General features: G+C 30.4%; 2 protein-coding genes across 4 annotated transcripts; one reads left to right on the forward strand and one right to left on the reverse strand.

Moving 5' to 3' along the window:
* On the forward strand, nt 1-9240 carry LOC123270934 (telomere length regulation protein TEL2 homolog). 3 transcript variants are annotated; one of them, XM_044737122.1, is made up of 3 exons: nt 1-49; nt 6307-7815; nt 7909-9240. In XM_044737122.1, exons 2-3 carry the CDS (start codon nt 6310-6312, stop codon nt 9211-9213), a joined length of 2811 nt encoding a protein of 936 aa, XP_044593057.1. In that variant the 5' UTR covers nt 1-49; nt 6307-6309; the 3' UTR covers nt 9214-9240. The 3 variants fall into 3 exon arrangements, with proteins under 3 accessions (XP_044593057.1, XP_044593055.1, XP_044593056.1); XM_044737120.1 differs by having other exon boundaries at nt 6307-9240; XM_044737121.1 differs by lacking the exon at nt 1-49 and adding an exon at nt 668-708 and having other exon boundaries at nt 6307-9240.
* A 151-nt stretch (nt 9241-9391) lies between these two features.
* LOC123270938 (cysteine and histidine-rich domain-containing protein) lies at nt 9392-19317 on the reverse strand. Its single transcript, XM_044737124.1, has 4 exons — nt 19098-19317; nt 15764-16326; nt 14763-14951; nt 9392-9660 (listed from the first exon to the last, which is right to left on the reverse strand). Exons 1-4 carry the CDS (start codon nt 19168-19170, stop codon nt 9469-9471), a joined length of 1017 nt encoding a protein of 338 aa, XP_044593059.1. The 5' UTR covers nt 19171-19317; the 3' UTR covers nt 9392-9468.
* Nucleotides 19318-19461: the final 144 nt, after the last annotated feature.

Genomic DNA, 19461 nt, shown 5'->3' on the forward strand with positions numbered 1-19461 from the left:
TCAGCATTGAGTTTCAGCTTATTGAAAAAATTTATAAAAAATTTGACAGGTTAGTGTTTTGTAAAAATTTTTTATAAATTTTTATTATAAAATATTTGACATCTTTTTAACACTGGAACTTCCGGGTGATGAGCACATGAATCTTAAAATAAAAAATTTACAATTGACAAATTTTGATTTTTTTTTAATTAATAAAAATTATAAGTAAAAAAATATTTTTTTTGCCCTCCGGGCGGAAAGTGGCAACTTTCGTCCCGCTGCGCTAAACTAAGTTGCCGCTTTCCGCCTTCGTCGGACAAAAAAATAGTATACACTCCTTGGGAAGTAAATAAGAAAGCCTCAGATCACATGTTTGTTGACCTCGGCTTCGCCTCGGCCAACAATTACATGTGATCTGAGACATTTCTTACTTTACTTCCCTAGGTGTGTAATATACTATTTAAAAATTGCACTGAGAATTTTCAAATATTTTAAAAGCATTGTGTTGCTTTTAACAAAAAAAATTATAAAAATTTTATAATTTTTATTATAAAATAATTAAAATTATGTTTTTAATTATTAAAAACAATTACACACTAATTTATTAAATAAATTTTGACCTAATTAAAATTTCAAATTTAAAAAATATTAATAAATAATTTTCTGTTTCAGAAATTTATAAAAAACTCTCCAGGAAATTGAAAGAATAATTATACAAAAATTTGATCGGTAAGTGTTTGATAAATTTTTATAAAAAAGTTAGCAGTCACTATAATTTTTTAATTTTATTTAACAAATAAATTTTTTCTGAAAAATTATTTTTTCTATTTTTTTTTGCACTAATTTATTTCTTAAAAAAATTATTAAATATCTCTTCATCAATAATTTTAGTAAGTTAGAATTTAAATTGACACTTTTAATTAATTTTTCATGACAAAAGATTTTAAAAATTTTATTTAAGAAAAAAATTTGTTTTAAAAAATTGCATTTAAGGTAAGTGTGGGTATTACTGCAGGTGTAGGTATTACTGCAGATTTTCTTGTTTTAATTATCAATAAATTGGTTATGACTTTTTTGATTAAAAAAAAATTATTTCTGTTAATTTAAACCTTTCGGAAAATAACTGCATAGTGGTTTTATAAGTATGACAATTATTCAATTTGTTATTAATTAATAAAAATTACGTAGTTACAGAAGTGAATAATTTTATCTTTTTTAAGAGCTTCAGTGTAAAAAGAGATGGTCGTAAAAAGTATTTTTCTTTATATAAATGACCTAATTAATATATTTTTATAAATTAATAATATTATATTATATTTTTATATATTATTAATATTATATTTTTATAAATATAATATTATTAATAATAATAATAATATTGATAATAATATTATTATTATATTTTTACCAGATGTACAGTCTGTTCTACAAACTCTGTTACATTTTTGTTTATATAGACAATCTCATATACTTATCAAGAACTCAATAAGGAATGATAGTTTGTTTATAATCTAACATTTTACATTTAACATTTTTCTTAGGAAGTATAAAAACATCACAGTATTCTTTGTCACCTAGATTGCACTGCTTACTACACTCGTTTAGATGTTATTTCTTTCAGCTACCAACTGGTTTTCTTTCGTGTTGATTTTTTTAAAGAGGGCACAGATAGCACTTACTGGTGGGCCTGTAAGGAGTGTTCTCCAAAGTGCATCTAGATCCGCATCATACTTTCCGTCTGTTAATGTTTGAATCTCGGACTGGATTTTTTTAGAGCATAAATTTAGAGCTTGCCTGCAGGAAATGAGATGATTCAAGGTTTCAGGTTCGCTTTCGCAGGCTCTGCAGTACTGGCTCTTACAACCTTTTTTGTTGCTCTTTCCAAAATTTCCGCATCTTATCTTTGTCTAGATTTCTTTCATCCAGCCTTCAATTGTTTTGTCATGCCAGTAGGACTCAACTGTATCACATGTTCTCACGAATTTGAAAATCGGGCTGAATGTAGATTCCATGATTTTCTTGTGATTTTCTTTGGCTGTTTTATCTTTATATATTTTCAGTCCCGTCTCCAATCTTTCGACTATAGCTTCTTGGTCTGCATTATTCCAGACCATCGTTAGGATATCCTGGCATTCCATGTCTGTGAAGGCTTCCATCATTTTAGTTCCCCATGCTGACGGATTTTTGTTGAGGATTGCTCGGCATTCTTCGCGTAGGCATATCTTGGGCCATCTTTTCGCGTCCATCTTCATAATATCAACCAGGTATCTCGCAGCTCTTTTTCTAGTGTTATATAGATAACTTTCCACATCGGCTTCTGTGCTCCACAAGTATTCTGGTGTGTTTTTAGCAACTCCCAGAGCTTGTTTGTGAGCTTTAGCATAAAGTCTCCTGTATATATCATTAGGGGCCCACCCCCAGATCTCCACGCCATACATAGCACCTGCATTCGACAGCGAGTTATAGAGATAGAGGCGCTCTTTTAGTGTTGAACGTTTAGATCTCTTGATTATACCCCAGGTTGTGTTTAAGGCTTGTTGGGTTTTGCCTGTTAGCCACCTGGTATGTTTCCTGAAGCTTCCGCCACAGGTAAACCAATACCCTAGGTATTTGAACTCACTTACTGTCTCCAGTACACAGCCTCCATAGGTCCACTTCATGGTCTCATTATCTCGGCGCCCTTTCTTAACTATCATCACAACTGTTTTTTTCCTATTTACTACCAGGTCGTTCTTTAAAGTGTATGTTTCTAATGTGTTTAATATTTTTTGGAGACCCTCTGGTGTATCAGCAACTATCGCCATATCATCTGCGTATTTGATCACATGGAACCTTTGCTTCTCCATGGTGGTGCCGCCGATATTGTACTTACTCCAGATGTCGTCGACGTCATCGGTGTATATATTGTAAAGAATGGCGCTAAGAGCACATCCTTGTCTCACCCCACTTGTAGATTCAAACTTCTCTGTAAGCTTTGTACCCACTCGTACCTGGTTTAGTGTTTTATCGTAGATTCTGCCGATCATTAGGTACATCCTTCCTGATATTCCAAGTTTTTGTATCTTTTCCATTAAGGTCTTCCTGTTGACTCCGTCGAAGACATTTTTGTAGTCTACAAAGCACACATATAGCTTACCACTTTTCTTTTTTAACTGGTTATTTATTAGTGAGTTGAGTACAAAGACATGGTCTCTAGTGCCTCTATTCCTTCTATACCCTGCTTGGCTTTCTCTCATCTTTTCTTCATTTTCTAACCAAGCACTGAGTCTTTTTTCCATCATCATAGTTACAACCTTATATCCAGTATCTAGTAGAGATATGCCTCTGTAATTTTCTGGGTCATTAGTATCTCCTGTTTTATATATTGGGACAATAACCGCTGTGTTTGTTTTTCCAGCCTTCCGGTATGTCACCTGTTGTCCATATCTGGTTTATTATGTTTAGGAGCTCTGGTCGTCTTTCTCGTGGAATGTTCTTGATAAATTCTGCAGCTATACTGTCTTCTCCAGCGGCTTTGGAGTTCTTTAGAGTGCCAAGGATTCTCTTGAGCTCTAGCATGCTGAATTCAGCATCCAATGCTTCGTCCTTGATGATTTGACTATCTTTATTAATAATAATATTATTATTATTAATAATAATAATATTAATTATAATATTATAATAATAATATTATATTTAATTATATTTTAATAATATTTTATTATTAATATTATATTTTTATATATTAATATATCTTTTACATTTAGAAGTTAGATAACCCTTTTTTAGAATCAAATAATTAATAAAAATTACATTTTTATCAGTAAAATTTATTTAATTAAGCATGCAGTAATTGGTACCGGAAAACCGCATGTGCGTGTATTACTGCAGTTTTCTCAGTCGACTGCAGTAATAGAAGCGCCTCTATTTGTATATGTCTGTACCTATTACTGCGGACATAAACACGGCTATTCTAACCTGTAAATAAGTGCGTGAATTAAGGATGGGCGATTTTCGCAAAAAAATCGACTTCGGAATATCGATTTTCGAAACTTTTCACCATCGAACCATCGATGTTTTGACAAAAACATCGAAACATCGATTGTAGACATCGATGTTGAAAATGCGCGCGAAAATTCGAAAAAATTATAATTACAACCAAATTTGGCGTAAAAAGAAATAATTTTTAATTATTTTAATTATTATTGCCCGTACACCCTCAAAATTTTGGCTAAAATTCAAAAAACCCTAAATAAGGCAAAAAAAATTGCGAAGAACTGCAGCCACAGCGATGAATAAAATTTTGTGGACCCAGATCAAGCATGATTTTTATGTATTTCAATTCACTGAATCTGAATTTGAACGTTAATTAGTCCGTTGAGCCGTCAAAATTTGAAAAAATAGCAAAAAACTCAAAAAAATGGCAATAAATCATGAAAAATCGAAATTATCGAGATAAAAAAATTTTTTGGATTCAGATTGAGTATGATTAAAATTTAAAAAAATCGGGAAAATTAAAGTTATAAATCAGAGAAAAAAATCTATTCAACACTGAGTAGGTCATTTAAAGATTAAAAAAATTCGATACAATCGAACGACAGTCTGAAATTCGAAAATATGGTTATTTCGTACCTTCTCTTTACATGCTATTTTTTAAAAATTTTGTCAATTCAATTCTAAGATCATATTCCAGCTATGAAAATGCATTTGCAAGTCATTAACGATTGTGTTTAATAGATTTTTTTTCCCATATTTATAACTGTAATTTTTCCGATCTGTTTTTGATATTTTCAGATTTTTTTTGAAATTTTTAGCGCGCGCTAAAAATTTTTTAGTAGAAATTTATTTCGATGTCGATGGTTCATTATTCTACATCGACCATCGATGTTTTGATTCCAAAAAACATCGATAGTCGAAACATCGATGTACACGGGAAAAAATTTCTGGGAAAATTTACGATACAACTATTGTAAAGCTGGACTATACTTTTATTACTATTAATTGTCAAATATTTTAGAAGAAGAAATACTATTTATTCATGATAAAATACGATATTACTATTGTAAAAAGTAAGAGATGAAAATTTCCAGTGCTGCCTCTGTATCTTTCCAATAGAACTATAGCAAATTTTACAATAGTTGAATTGGAATGTTTCTCAATTAGTGTGAGTGATGGCCGTGCACAGCGCTAGACTCCGAGTTTATGTAAATGTTAAAGGATATGGGTCTTAGTTTACCTCGGATAGCGTAGAGGGAGAGTCTCTGGCTGCCAACACAGAGTTCTGGGTTCGATTCCCAGATAGGACGAAAATGCCGGTTTCTTTTTTCGATTACTGTACAGGTACCAATTAGTCCAACCTTCTATCTCTCTCCCTCCCTAATATTTCTTTTAAAAAAACCAACTGTGAATTTTTACAATAGTTGAATTGTAAAGTTCACAAACACATATTGTATAATTTGCTCTATAGTATTCGACTTTTTAAGACTCTTGCTAGTCTTATTTGCTGGATAAAATTTACAATAGTAGATCGTAAAAATTACTAAATGAGAAGTATAGTCCACCGTTACTATTTTATTTAGTAAAAATTACAATAGTAAAATAGTAAAAACTCCTTCAATTTTCTTTCCGTGTATATCGCCCATCCCTAGCGTGAATCAAGTTGTCTCGAAGTGAAAAATAAACTATGGATAAAATTAATAAAAAATCAAAAGTTAATAAACAAAAAAATAAGAAGTCGAGGCAAGTCCAGGAAAGCAATAATCAGTAGATTATAAGATTACATCAATTAAAATTTACGAATTCTGGTCAATTAATAATACGTTAAGGCTGTGTTACTTATTATTTAGATTATGAAGAATTCTTGTTATTACATTAAACTAATAAATTTTCTTTTTGATAAGTTTTTGTTCATTTTTAAGTAAATCCTACAATATAGTCGTTCTGCAGTAATAGGTACGCAGTAACTGGATCAGTTGCAGTAATGGACACGCAGTAATAGGAGCAAGCTACTTTAAGACCTGCAGTGATACATGCATTTAGACTTCTTTTTAAATGCTCATTATTTAACGAAAATATTTGTTTCTCTCATTGTTGGTTTCATTTTGGGTTAATAATAAGTCAAACTTTTGTTTAAAAAAAAAAAAGTTATTATTATCTTGAGAAAATTTCATAAAAATGCTTTCGAAATGAGACTTACGAAAAAAAACTGCAGTAATACCCACACTTACCCTATAATTTTTTAAAATTTCTTCAATTTTTTTTGCCACTTGTAAAAAAAATTCTAAAAATTTTTAAACATCTCCTAAATACTCATTAAATTTTTAACCAAAAAAAATTTTAACTTTTCAGAAAATGGAAGCCCAAAATTTACTAACCATTTTATCAAACCTAGAACTAGTAACCAGCGCCACCACACTAAAAACAATATCAACAAACATCAAAGCCTACCTAACCCCATTTTCCACTGTAACCCCTCAAACTATCCCCAACCTCCCAAAAGTCGACGGCTTTATCCACAGCAAGATAATCGAGCATACTCTAAACCTCCTCTTAAAATGCCCAGACCAGTCCTTAATATCCCTAGCCCACAACCTCATCCAAGGCCCAGCGTACCCCATGATCAACGAATCACTCCAAGTAATAATAGAAAAGCTAAAAACCTCCTCGGAGCCTTTCACCAGCCTTCTAATCACCCTTTTAGAAGAACTGACCAGTAGCGACACCTTGTACTTATCCCTAGTAACAGCTTGTAGCCCCGTTCCCCGAACGGCAATCGAACAATCCGAGTTTTTGGAGAACTGGAGAGTATTTTCCCAGCTTCTAGTATCTTTGCCGACTCTTCTAGCGAATAAAACCCTCGGAAAAGTCCCGAAGTGCTTTAAATTAAACAATTACGCGCAAATAATAACCTATAACATTTCCCGCGCGGTAAAATTGCTAAATAAACTCCAGAATGAATTGAATATCAGCCCTAATGTCGAGCTTATTTCTTCTTTAATTAGCAAGAGCATCTACAGTTTAGGATCTTTTAATTTCTCGGCATTAGTTGACATTTTTTCCTCCTGGTCGCTAAAAAACAGCCTAAATATCAATGAATTTATTTACAAAATTTTAGAAAACTTGGAAAGATCTGCAGTAGAACCTTTTGCGACTTTACTTTTGAAGCAAACAAATAATCCAAGCGACATTGAAACAATCCTCCGGGATTCCCTTAGAATTGACCAGTGGCGCTACGTCCTAACCACAAAAATCCCCTTGTTGTCTTTCCAAGAAAGCGAACAGCTGATCAAGAACTTAGTGTTCTACTTATCATCTTCAATTCATGAAAACCGGCCTTTAGTAGCTTTAGTCTTCAAACTTTTGGACATTTGGGGCGACAGGAGCGCCTTAAACCATTGTTCAGTAGAGCATCATGAATATATCAGCAAGTTTATCTTAATTTCAATAAAAAAATTACAAAATCAACTGACTAATGCAGAAAAAGAACAACTTCAAAGATTGCTATTTGAAGGGACTAGTGTTCATTTAGAATCCATGTTATTGGAGGTCAGAATCTTAGGAATGATTACTGGAGAGTTAGTCCTTGAAATTTTAAATGAAAAAGGCCCTAAATTAAAGTATGAATACCCTGAACATCAACTTGTTGATAAATTTAGAAATTTAGCTACTAATGATATAGTAGCTAGCTGTTTTACCGACGGAGATGAAATTCTAGAAAACTTAAGCCTAGTTTTCATGAAAGAAGATGATAAAGCGGCTAATAAAGACATAATTAAGGTTAATTCTAAAGAATCTGGGAATTTAGGGCTGGTTTTCATGAAAGAAGATGATGAAGTAGTTAATAAAGACAGAATTAAGGTTAATTCTAAAGAAGAAATAGAAAAAATTGTTGATAAAGAAGAAGAATTAGATAGTGATGATGATAAAGCGCTTAATAAGAACAAAACTAAGGTTAATTCTAAAGAAATTAAGAAATTAGGGCTGGTTTCCATGAAAAAAGATGATAAAGCGTTTAATAAAGACAGAATTAAGGTTAATTCTAAAGAAAACAAAGATGAAATGGAAAAAAGTGTTGATAAAGAAGAAGAATTGGATAGTGATGATGATTTAGAGCCTTATGATTTATCTAATGACACTCCAGTAATAGAAAAATTAAAGCCAGCATATTTAAGAGACTTAAGAGACAATTTAATAACCCACCAGGCAAACAAAGATCCGGATATATTTTCAGAATCAATGAAAGTAGCAGAAGAATTAATTCTTAAACAACTTCCGAGCGATGATAAGTCTCTAGGGCTTGAATTATTAAGAATTTTAATGACTCTTAAAGAAGAAGTCTATACGGCGGATTTTTATAAGCTTAAGTTCCGCGCATGCGTGGGAATTGTTCTTGTTTATCCAAAAGAAGCTGCGGAATTTCTTTGTGCGAGTTTTCATGCGAGTATGGGCGAGTTTTCAATTAGCGACAGGATTTTTTTTTTGAGTGTGTTAGCAGAGGGCGCTAGAAGGTTGTCTAGGATTGAGGTTAAGCTTGAAGATGATAAATATGATAAAAATGGCGATAAAGAGGTTAAGGAGGTTAGGAATGGTAAAAAGAAAAAGAATTGTAATATTTCTTTGATAATAGAAAGAAAAAAGAATGAGACTTTGTATGATGAAGACTTTGAAGTTGTTGAAGAAGAAGAAAACAGAGGTTGGGAAGAAATAGTGCAAAAAAGGATAGAGTCTAAGACTAGAAGATTTGCGCATGAGTCTAAGAGAGTTAAAGGTTTTGCTAATAAATTCAATGATGTCGCTACTGGGTTCTTCTACCCGTTACTGTTTGGCGTGATGCAAAAGAGGGCGTACTTGTATAAGCTCCCGGACCAGTTTGTTGACACGGATAATATTTTGTTGGTAGAGTTCTTGAAGACTCTGTCGGTAATAATGGTAGCGGCGGAAAATTGTGTAGCTGCGGGGAAGATTGCGCGGGATTTGATGGAACTCGTGTGGACGCTGAGGTTCCATGAAGAAGCGAAGGTTAGGTTATGTGTGATTGAAAACATAGCGGCTGTAATTGTTACTTTGAAGAAAGAGAACTTGGGGAGGGATACTGTGGAGTTGATGTTGGAGTTCAGGAGCTGGTTGGTGGATCTGGCACTGGATTCTGTGAGGGGAGATCCTAATGCTAACTGCAGGAACTTGGCGAGGAATGTTGTGGCGCTTATTGATTCTGTTGTTGGAGAGAGCTTTAAGGAGGTCCAAGGAGCCTTCTAGTGTAAATAATGTCTATAAAATAATATGTAAAAATACTTTTGTTATGTATTTTGAAATTGATTTTTAAATAAATTATTATTTAACTATGAGAGCCGTAGCCACCTAGTGGAATTTTTTTAAACTATCTTTTTGATCTAATTTATTTTTAATGATTATTGATTAATTGAAAATTAAAAAATTTGTGTCAACATTTTTTTATTGGTAAAACTTTAACGAAATGAAAGTATAAAATATTTGTGCGGTTTTATTTGAACATTAGAGGTCATTTAGGTCAACTGCGTCCACTCTGTCAGTGATGGAGTTGTCTTCTTCTTTAGGCGCTTCCTTCGCAGAAGCAGTTTCTTTGGGAATATCAAGCTTCGACCAGGAACCTGGCTCTGCTTTTTTTAACTTTATCTCCACTTTTGTGGGTAACATTTGGACTGCACTGTTCTCTACATCAACGACCTGAAATTAGTGATTTTCATGAAAATATAAACAATTTTGAATTGATTGAAACGCAAAATAACAAAGATAATTGAATATTTATATTTTGACAACGTTTTTAAGATAGACTATCAAAGGAGTAGTTGAACAATCAATTCTGACAAGCAGTAGTTGAACACTCCAGGAGCAGTAGTTTAACTAATAAAATATATGCCAATAGGCACACCAAAAATTTCAACGTTTTATTGAAATATCTAAAGATTTATAACATATTATTGAATAATATCAAAAATAATACTGTGAATATTTAATATGTTCATTTAAAAATGAGAAATATTTGTATTTAATTTTTTAATTACATTTTTTATGAATGACAAAGCAAATTTTCAATTATAAATCAAAAAAACTCAATTCAAAACGTTCAATAATTTTTAACTACACTAATTTTTAGCTATAAAACTTATTTAATTTGCAGTAATTAATACAAATGACGATGCTGATCACTAGTCTGTAAACCTATTAGAGGTTCAAGTGCTGTCAAATTATACGGCCTCAGCTTGTTTAGGTTCTGGGTACCGCTTTCAAAACTTCGAGGTATAGTTAGACGCTAAAATTTAATATAAAAATTATAGTTTATGTCTTTGCAAAAATATGTATTATTTAGAAAAGACTATTTCATTGGGTGTTATAATTTTTGTTGCTTAAAATGATATACCGTTTTTACTGATCGTTCGGTTCACGGTTTAATACCGTTTTCATGAAAAAATAGCATCTACTTGACTTCAGGCACACCAAAAATTTCAACGTTTTATTGAAATATCTAAAGATTTATAACATATTATTGAATAATATCAAAAATAATACTGTGAATATTTAATATGTTCATTTAAAAATGAGAAATATTTGTATTTAATTTTTTAATTACATTTTTATGAATGACAAAACAAATTTTCAATTATAAATCAAAAACTCAATTCAAAACGTTCAATAATTTTTAACTACACTAATTTTAGCTTCAAAACTTATTTAATTGGCAGTAATTAATACAAATGAGAATGCTGATCACTAGTCTATAAACCTATTAGAGGTTCGAGTGCTGTTAAAATTATACGGCCCCAGCTTGTTCAAGTTCTGGGTACCGCTTTCAAAATTTCGAGGTATAGTTAGACGCTAAAATTTAATATAAAAATTATAGTTTATGTCTCTGCAAAAAGTATGTATTACAGTGTAAACTCTATATAACGACACTGAAGGGACCGTGAATTTTATGACGTTATAGAGAGTTGACGTTAAATAGAGAGAAAAAAATTAGAATTAGAAAAAAAAGTTTACTTTAGACCATATTATTATTATTATTATTATTATTATGAGTTTCACTTGTATACCGATTTATGGTTTTACAAGGCTAATTGTCTCAGCATCTCCGCATGTAGTCTCTTTTTCAACTCTTTATTATCAATATATACTCCGCTCTATATTATCAACACAATCTTTCAACTCTTTTATTATCAACATAACCTCCACTGTTTTTATAATCACCAACATGTTTTCCACTTTTTATCATCAACATATCATTTCCCCCATAACCTTATTCTCAATGCGGCTGCGGACCGACTTGTGCTTTCTGTACTGTATTCATCCTATTCCTCACCCCTTTCTATCGGTGTTGGAATAGTGGCGATGGGGAAACCACAGAGAAAGCCCATGCCAGTACAGTTTGGCTACCGGAGCGACCCCCAACGGTTGGTGTTGGAACTATTCGAACAACCGTCGGGGCTCGAACCCTCGCCTCACGGTATGATGCACGAACGAACTAACGGGATAATGACTTAGTCCGCTCGACCATCATACCGCTACTTTAGACCGTATTTTTATTGTAGTTATGTGCATAGAAAGCAATTTTATTTATTTATTTATTAACAGCCCTATTGCGTATATTCTGTTATTTTTGTCTGACGTCTTTTGCTGCTCCAATAATTTTGTTGTATTTTTTTACATATCGACAGTCTAATTAGCAATTGGTCTAACTCCTTATTTTGTAGAGGGTAATTTTTAACATTTTAATGTTGCAATAGTCCAATTATAAATTATTTGAACGATCCAAACCAAAATATTATACCTCTATTAGATATTAAATGGTTTTTAAGTGATAATAAAATTTTCACAAATTGTTTCTTCGAACAAATGGAAGATTGTCTAAAATGGAGTTAGACAATTTGTTAATTAGAACGTCGATATTTTTTTCATATCTTGCGATATTGAGGAATCTTGGTCGTACAGGAGATACTTTTCTGATAATTTAGCTGAATATCTTCGAAAGTCCGGAATGCATGATGCCACTTCCTTGTTGTCGTTATTGAGATTGAGTGTAACGCTATATTGAGTGTATCATTGTATGAAAGACAAGCTAAACCAACCAAAGACAAGTGATTTTGACGCTTTTAGGAGTTTGTCGTTATATAGAGTAACGTTATATAGAGTATACACTGTATTTAGAAAAGACTAGTTGATTGGGTGGTACAATTTTTTTTACTTAAAATGATATACCGTTTTTTTTACTGATTGTTCGGTTTACGGTTTAGTACCTTTTTCATGAAAAAAATAGCATCTAGTTTACTTCAAACACACCAAAAATTTTCAACGTTTTATGGAAATATCTAAAGAATTATAACATATTATTGAATAATATTAAAAATAATACTGTGAATATTTAATATGTTCATTTAAAAATGAGAAATATTTGTATTTAATTTTTTAATTACATTTTTTATGAATGACAAAGCAAATTTTCAATTATAAATCAAAAAAACTCAATTCAAAACGTTCAATAATTTTTGACTACACTAATTTTTAGCTTCAAAACTTATTTAATTTGCAGTAATTAATACAAATGACAATGCTGATCACTAGTCTATAAACCTATTAGAGGTTCGAGTGCTGTTAAAATTATACGGCCTCAGCTTGTTCAGGTTCTGGGTACCGCTTTCAAAATTTCGAGGTATAGTTAGACGCTAAAATTTAATATAAAAATTATACAATATATTTTCTGAACACTGGTTTTTATAATACTATAAATCTGAATTTTTTTTGTTGGCTATCCAGTCTATTGCACGAATTTTTTTATCTAATTATTTATCTAATAATTTATAATATCGCTCGCCTGTATTCCCTCCAGGTATAAACGATTTTAAAATTCGTATATAAATTTGTCATTAAAGGTAAATTTGACTGAAAAAATAATTCGGACGGCCCAGACCAGGACTCGAACCTGGTCTTAAGAGGTGACTGAATGGTAATTCTGGACAGTGTCTCGGATAGCTTAAGGGAAGAGCAGTTGGCGCGATACCAAAAGATCCAGGCTCGAGTCCTAGTCTGGGCCGTCCGAATTATTTTTTCAGTCAAATTTACCTTTAATGACAAATTTATATCCGAACAAAAACAGTTTCACTGTAAAAAAATCGCGCCAAGTCCACGTTCATAAGACTATTAAGAAAAAAAATTTTTATTTCTTTACAAAAAGATATAAAATAAAAAATTAAAAAATCCAAGTAACCGATATGGTTGTATATGATTTTCGGAAATTAAAAAAAATTTTGTTGTAAATTTAAAAATTAAAAGAAACAATTTTGGAACGTATTTAGTGTGCGTGGTTACGAAATATTTCACTTTTTATGAAATTCCTAAAATCTATCTACTAGGACTTTTAAAAAAAATTGAAGTACACAATGACGCACACCAAGTACGTTCCAAAATTGTTTCTTTTAATTTTTAAATTTACAACAAAATTTTTTTTAATGTCCAAAAATCATATACAACCATATCGGTTACTTGGATTTTTTATTTTATATCTTTTTGTAAAGAAATAAAAATTTTTTTTCTTAATAGTCTTATGAACGTGGACTTGGCGCGATTTTTTTACAGTGAAACTGTTTTTGTTCGGATTTCAGTATTTTTTGTAATTATAATAAAAATTTACAATTGGTACCAACTTAAATCTCGCGTTGGTTGCATTTTTTATAGCAAACTATCCCCTTGAAACTACAGTTTATGTAAAAATAATTCCAGCGCACCCTGGCGGGTGTAGATGCAAGCTGTGAAATATCTTTTTTAACTGTAGTTTCCCATCTAATGAAGGATTACTATGCATTCTCGAATTATTTAGTCTGTGGCAGATCACTTTGCCCGTCGAAAAAAAGTCAGGATCGAAATTTTTGAGTTTGCTATAGTTTGTGCTGATAAAATTTATTAATTTCAAGTAGATTAATTGTTATAATTGAATATAATTAATTGATATCAGTAAAATAAAGTATGAATTACTGTTATAATATAAAATTTAGGAACAAGATGTACCGTAGAATTAAATAAAATTTTGCAACCTCGAAATACCGTTCTGCTTACAGTAAACACACTCGGTAGTCTGGCGCTCCGTTTACAACGGATTTGAATGGAACTTGGCGCCAGATTCTACCGAATCTGTGGAACAGTAAACACACTCGGTAGTCTGGCGCTCCGTTTACAACGGATTTGAACGGAACTTGGCGCCAGATTCTACCGAATCTGTGGATACGAATTTTAAAATCGTTTATGCCTGGAGGGAATACAAGCGAGCGATATTATAAATTATTAGATAAATAATTAGATAAAAAAATTCGTGCAATATACTGGATAGCCAACAAAAAAATTCAGATTTATAGTATTATAAAAATGATAGTTTATGTCTTTGCAAAAAATATGTATTATTCAGAAAAGACTATTTCATTGGGTGGTACAATTTTTTTTTACTTAAAATGATATACCGTTTTTTTTACTGATTGTTCGGTTCACGGTTTAATACCTTTTTCATGAAAAAATAGCATCTATTGGCGATTCTCGACATGTCAACTTTTAAGTAAACAAAAATATAATTGTTTTTATTTATAATTGAAAAAACTTACAGATATCAATTATTGTATCATTGAATAATTGTAATATGCGCATATTATTCATAATAAATATACGATTTTTGTATTACAACAATTTGAAAAGTCTGTTCAAGTACTGGCTCTATTTAATAAGTGTTCAAGTACTGGGTAATTTACTTTAGGACTTTGATTGAAAATTGAAGATAAAATAATTAAACTTACCCCACGTAATTCAATATCTAAGTCGTAATATTTGTTATCTTCAGGGAAAAATAATTGTACTGTCAGTCTTACAGGGCTCAGTTTTACGTAAGACTTATTTGGGTGGTATTTTTTGCCGAAAATTGATACTACGACGAATGAACCTGTCTGGTGCCAGTCTAATCTGCAAGGAGCTTTGTTACCGGTATTCTAAAATTATAAAATAATTTTTGTGATTAATTGATAAATATTAGAGCTAAATAAATGGTACAAAAGTCAAATAAAAATTTATTCAAATGATATTTAATCATTTTAGTAATAAATAAATTATAGCATAAAAAATTGACATGTAGAAACTTTTTAAAATTAAAAATGTAATTTTTTGGAACAAATTTGTTTATTGAAAAAATGTTCGAGTAACTATTGACTATAATGTCGGTAAAATTAGCAGACACTTGACAATTTTTTTTATTTTAGTTAAAAAAAATTTTTTTTTTTAAATTAAAACTTGTAATTTTTGTAAATTTCTAGTTATGAAATTTTTTTGTAATAATTTAGATAAAAATTAATTTAGAAAATATTTGATGATTGAAAAAATTTTTGTAGCAGAAAATTATGACATAAAAATGAAAAAAAAAATTGAAAAAAATTAAAAATTCAATTTTTTTTAAATAACTTTTTGGAAAAAATTTGTTAAATAAAATTAAAAAATGGTCAAGTAGCTGATAATTTAAATGTCATTAAAATCACACTTGTAATTTTTCTTAATTTCTACATGTGATAATTTTTTATAATAATTTAATTATAAAAATCCAAAAAATTGTTAATTTTACTAAAACTAAAATTAGCCGACATAAAATTTTTTTTCAACAATTAAATTACAAGTAAAAAAATACTTAAAAAAAAATTTTTGTTAATTTTCTAATGTGAAATTTTTTCTTTTAATTTTTTTATAATAATTTTTACAATAAACAAAATAATAAAAATATTATATAAATAAATAAAAAAATAAAAATCAATACCTTAGCAATCCAAACATGAGTCCCCTCACTGCAGCCAGGATGTTTCTCAAACTGGTCAAAGTCAGTCATCTTCTTCCTGGGACAGCAAGACCAGTACTTCAAGCCCTCGTGAAAAACAGGAACTCCTGGATGATGAACACATTTGGTATTGTCACTGTCAGTCTCAGTGAAGGTAGCAGAACAGCCCCTATTTTTACAACTCTGCCCTACTTTAACCATTTGGCTCTCAGGAAGACTTTCAGTATTCGTGATGAAGCCTTTCACCTGGTCCATCAGCGCCTGGGACACCACCGGCTGCATAGTTTTCTGTGGAGTGTCGAAAGGTGGTCTCTCTATCGTCGGCTCAGTGTTTACTGGCGCGCGGTACTCTATAACCTCAGCAGCTTTAGATTTGTCAACAGCTGGCTTTTCTGGCTCCGGGGGTTTTTCATTCGAGTGCTCCGACTTGGTGCAACCTTTGATGTTCAGGAATTCAGTGAAGTCTGTGCACTTTTTGTTGCAGCACGACCAGCCTTTGTAGGCGTCGTGGAACACTGGAACTCCCGGGTGATGAACACATGAATCTTAAATAAATAAAATTTTGCTTTATTAAATAATGAATTTTGTTAAATTGCACTGTACTTTTTTAATTGGTGACATTTTTGAAGTACCTTTCATTTGAGTACCCACATGCATTTTTGATATATTTTTCATATATCCATATATATAATATATACATATATATATATATATATATATATATATATATATATATATATATATATATATATATATATATATATATATATATATATATATATATATATATATATAATCCTTTAGTAAAAAGTTGATGTGACGTTTTCATTGTTGTCGCTTTTCGTTGCCATGGTAATCGCTGCTATAGTAACCGTTGCCATAGTAACCGTTGCTATAGTAATCGTCGCCATAGTAACCGTTGCTATGATAACCGTTGCTATGGCAAATTTTTTCCACGAAAATAACCATATAACTTTTATTAAAAAGTTGATGTGACGTTTTCATTGTTGTCGCTTTTCGTTGCTATGGTGACCTTTTTTGGCAATGGTTATCATAGCAACAGTTACCATGGCAACGGTTAAATATGAATGAGTAAAATTTGTGAAAATATTGATTAATTAAATTGTCGATAATAAACATTTTGACAGAAGCGCGCAAAGCGCGTTCGATTTTCTAGTATATATAAATATAAGAAAAAATGATGTGGGTACTCAAATGAAAGATCTTGATGAGTTTAACATCGGGATAAGCTTTTATCTTTAAAAATGTAAATAGTTGACAAGATACAAGGTAATTTCTTAATTATTGACGTTTTTAAAGATACAAGCTCATCCTGATGTTACACTCATCAACACCTTTCATTTAAGTACCCACATGCATATTTAATATATTTTTCATATATACATATATATAATATATATAAATATATGAAAATATGATGTGGGTACTCAAATGAAAGGTCTTGATGAGTGTAATGTCGGGATGAGCTTATATCTTTGAAAATGTCAGTATTTCACAAGATATTTGTTAAATTGCACTGTAGTTTTTTAACTATTGACTTTTTTGGTGATATAAGCTCATCCCGATGTTACAATCACGAATAGCTTTCATTTGAGTACCCACATGCATTTTTGATATATTTTTCACATATACATATATATAATATATATATTAGGGTGTGCCAAAATGTAACTTCCGTGGAGAACCTTTTAAAATTGGAATTTTGAGTTCCACTTTTAACAGCAGCTGTGTTTAGGCATTTCCTGAGATATTTCGGGTTGAGAGAATTCATTTGATTATTTATAGGATTTTTAACAGGAGATTTAATTGGGCACTTCCGGCCAAATGTTGAATTTTCACCGGAAATACCCAAACTAAGCTTCTGTTAAAAAATTATATGAAAATCAAATACATTGTCTCACACCAAAATATATCAGGAAATCCAGGAAATGCCCAAACGCAGCCCCTGTTAAAAGCGGAACTAAAAATTCCAATTTTAAAAGGTTCTCCACGGGAGTTACATTTTGGCACACCCTAATATATATATATATAATATAAAAATATGAAAAAATGATGTGGGTACTTAAATAAAAGGTCTTGATGAGTGTAACATCGGGATGAGCTTATAACTTTAAAAATGTCAATAGTTGACAAGATACAAGGTAATTCCTTAATTATTGACGTTTTTAAAGATATAAGCTCATCCCGATGTTACACTCATCAACACCTTTCATTTAAGTACCCACATGCATATTTGATATATTTTTCATATATACATATATATAATATATATAAATATATGAAAAATTGATGTGGGTACTCAAATGAAAGGTCTTGATGAGTGTAATGTCAAGGTGAGCTTATATCTCTAAAAATGTCAACAATTAAGGAATTATATTGTATTTTGTCAACTTATGATATTTTTAAAGATATAAGCTCATCATGATGTTACACTCATTAAGACCTTTCATTTGAATACCCACATACATTTTTAATGTATTTTTCATATATGCATATATATATATATATATATATATGAAAAATTAATGTGGGTATTCAAATGAAAGGTTTTGATGAGTGTAACATCGAGATGAGCTTATATCTTTAAAAATATCAATAGTTCACAAGATACAAGGTCATTTCTTAATTATAAATTTTGCACTAGAAATTGTGCATTTTCGAATGCAGCCTAAATACTTTTCATATAAATACACTAGCCACAAAAATTTTTCTTATTCTCTTAATAACATAGATTATAAGTAAAATATTTTTAAAAAATTGCACTGAAAACTTGTCAAATTTTTTTCAAAAAATTCTTTTTAATAAAAAAAAAATTATAAAAATTTTCTGGTAGCTAATTTAATTTTCATCAAAAATTTTAGCAAGTTAAAATTTAAATTAACACTATTAATTTAAAATTTTACTAATTTTTTTGACATTAAACTTTAGCAGTCACTTGACAATTTTTTCATATTTTATTTAACAATAAAATTATTTTAAAAAATTGCATTTTTTTTTTTTTATTTAAATAATTCTAAATGTCAATTTTTCGCCACAATTTATTTATAATAAAATTATATGAAAGTTAATTTTGGATACATTCAACAATTTTAAAAATTTTATAGCAAATAAATTATGTCAAAAAAAAAATCAGGAAAAAAATTGACATAAAAATTTTTGAAAATAAAAAATGCAATTTTTTAAAAATAATTTTTTGATAAATAAAATTAAAAAATTGTTAAGTGACTGCTAACTTTAATTTCATTAAAATTATTAAATATGTACTAAATTATTTTTAATAATTTTTTTTACTCACCAGGTTTGTTGTCATCTGGGTCATAATCTTGTCCACAACCTCGATGGTAGCACAATAATTTTTTTCCACTCATATTTACAATATTTATAAAAATAAAAAAATTATTTATAGGTTATTAAACTTCACAAGTGCAAACTTAGTAATTTTTGTGATCAACGAGACAGCGGCTCTTATAGTTTTTCTGAGAATAAAGAATTTTCTAGAATTTTCTCGTTTTCTAGCTCCGAGTTTATTTTTTTCAATCTGCAGAGCATGCAGAGTGAACTTAGCAGCGAATTAGATTTTTTTTGGGATTCGAAAAAACGATCGACGCGCCATCTGGATATGAAAGTTTTAAAGTGGCAGCTGATAATAATAATAGTGC

This window comes from Cotesia glomerata, linkage group LG8 (assembly GCF_020080835.1).
Source record: "Cotesia glomerata isolate CgM1 linkage group LG8, MPM_Cglom_v2.3, whole genome shotgun sequence".
Classification (NCBI taxonomy): Eukaryota; Metazoa; Arthropoda; class Insecta; order Hymenoptera; family Braconidae; genus Cotesia; species Cotesia glomerata.

Bases quoted from the DNA above. Each gene is read 5' to 3' on its own strand.
- LOC123270934 (XM_044737120.1), top strand. From the start codon at position 6,310: ATGGAAGCCCAAAATTTACTAACCATTTTATCAAACCTAGAACTAGTA.
- LOC123270938 (XM_044737124.1), bottom strand. From the start codon at position 19,170: ATGAGTGGAAAAAAATTATTGTGCTACCATCGAGGTTGTGGACAAGAT. The intron at 16,327-19,097 runs GTGAGTAAAAAA...TATTTATTTAAG, and splicing joins CCCAGATGACAACAAACCTG to ATTCATGTGTTCATCACCCG. The intron at 14,952-15,763 runs GTATTGATTTTT...TTATAATTTTAG, and splicing joins CTCATGTTTGGATTGCTAAG to AATACCGGTAACAAAGCTCC.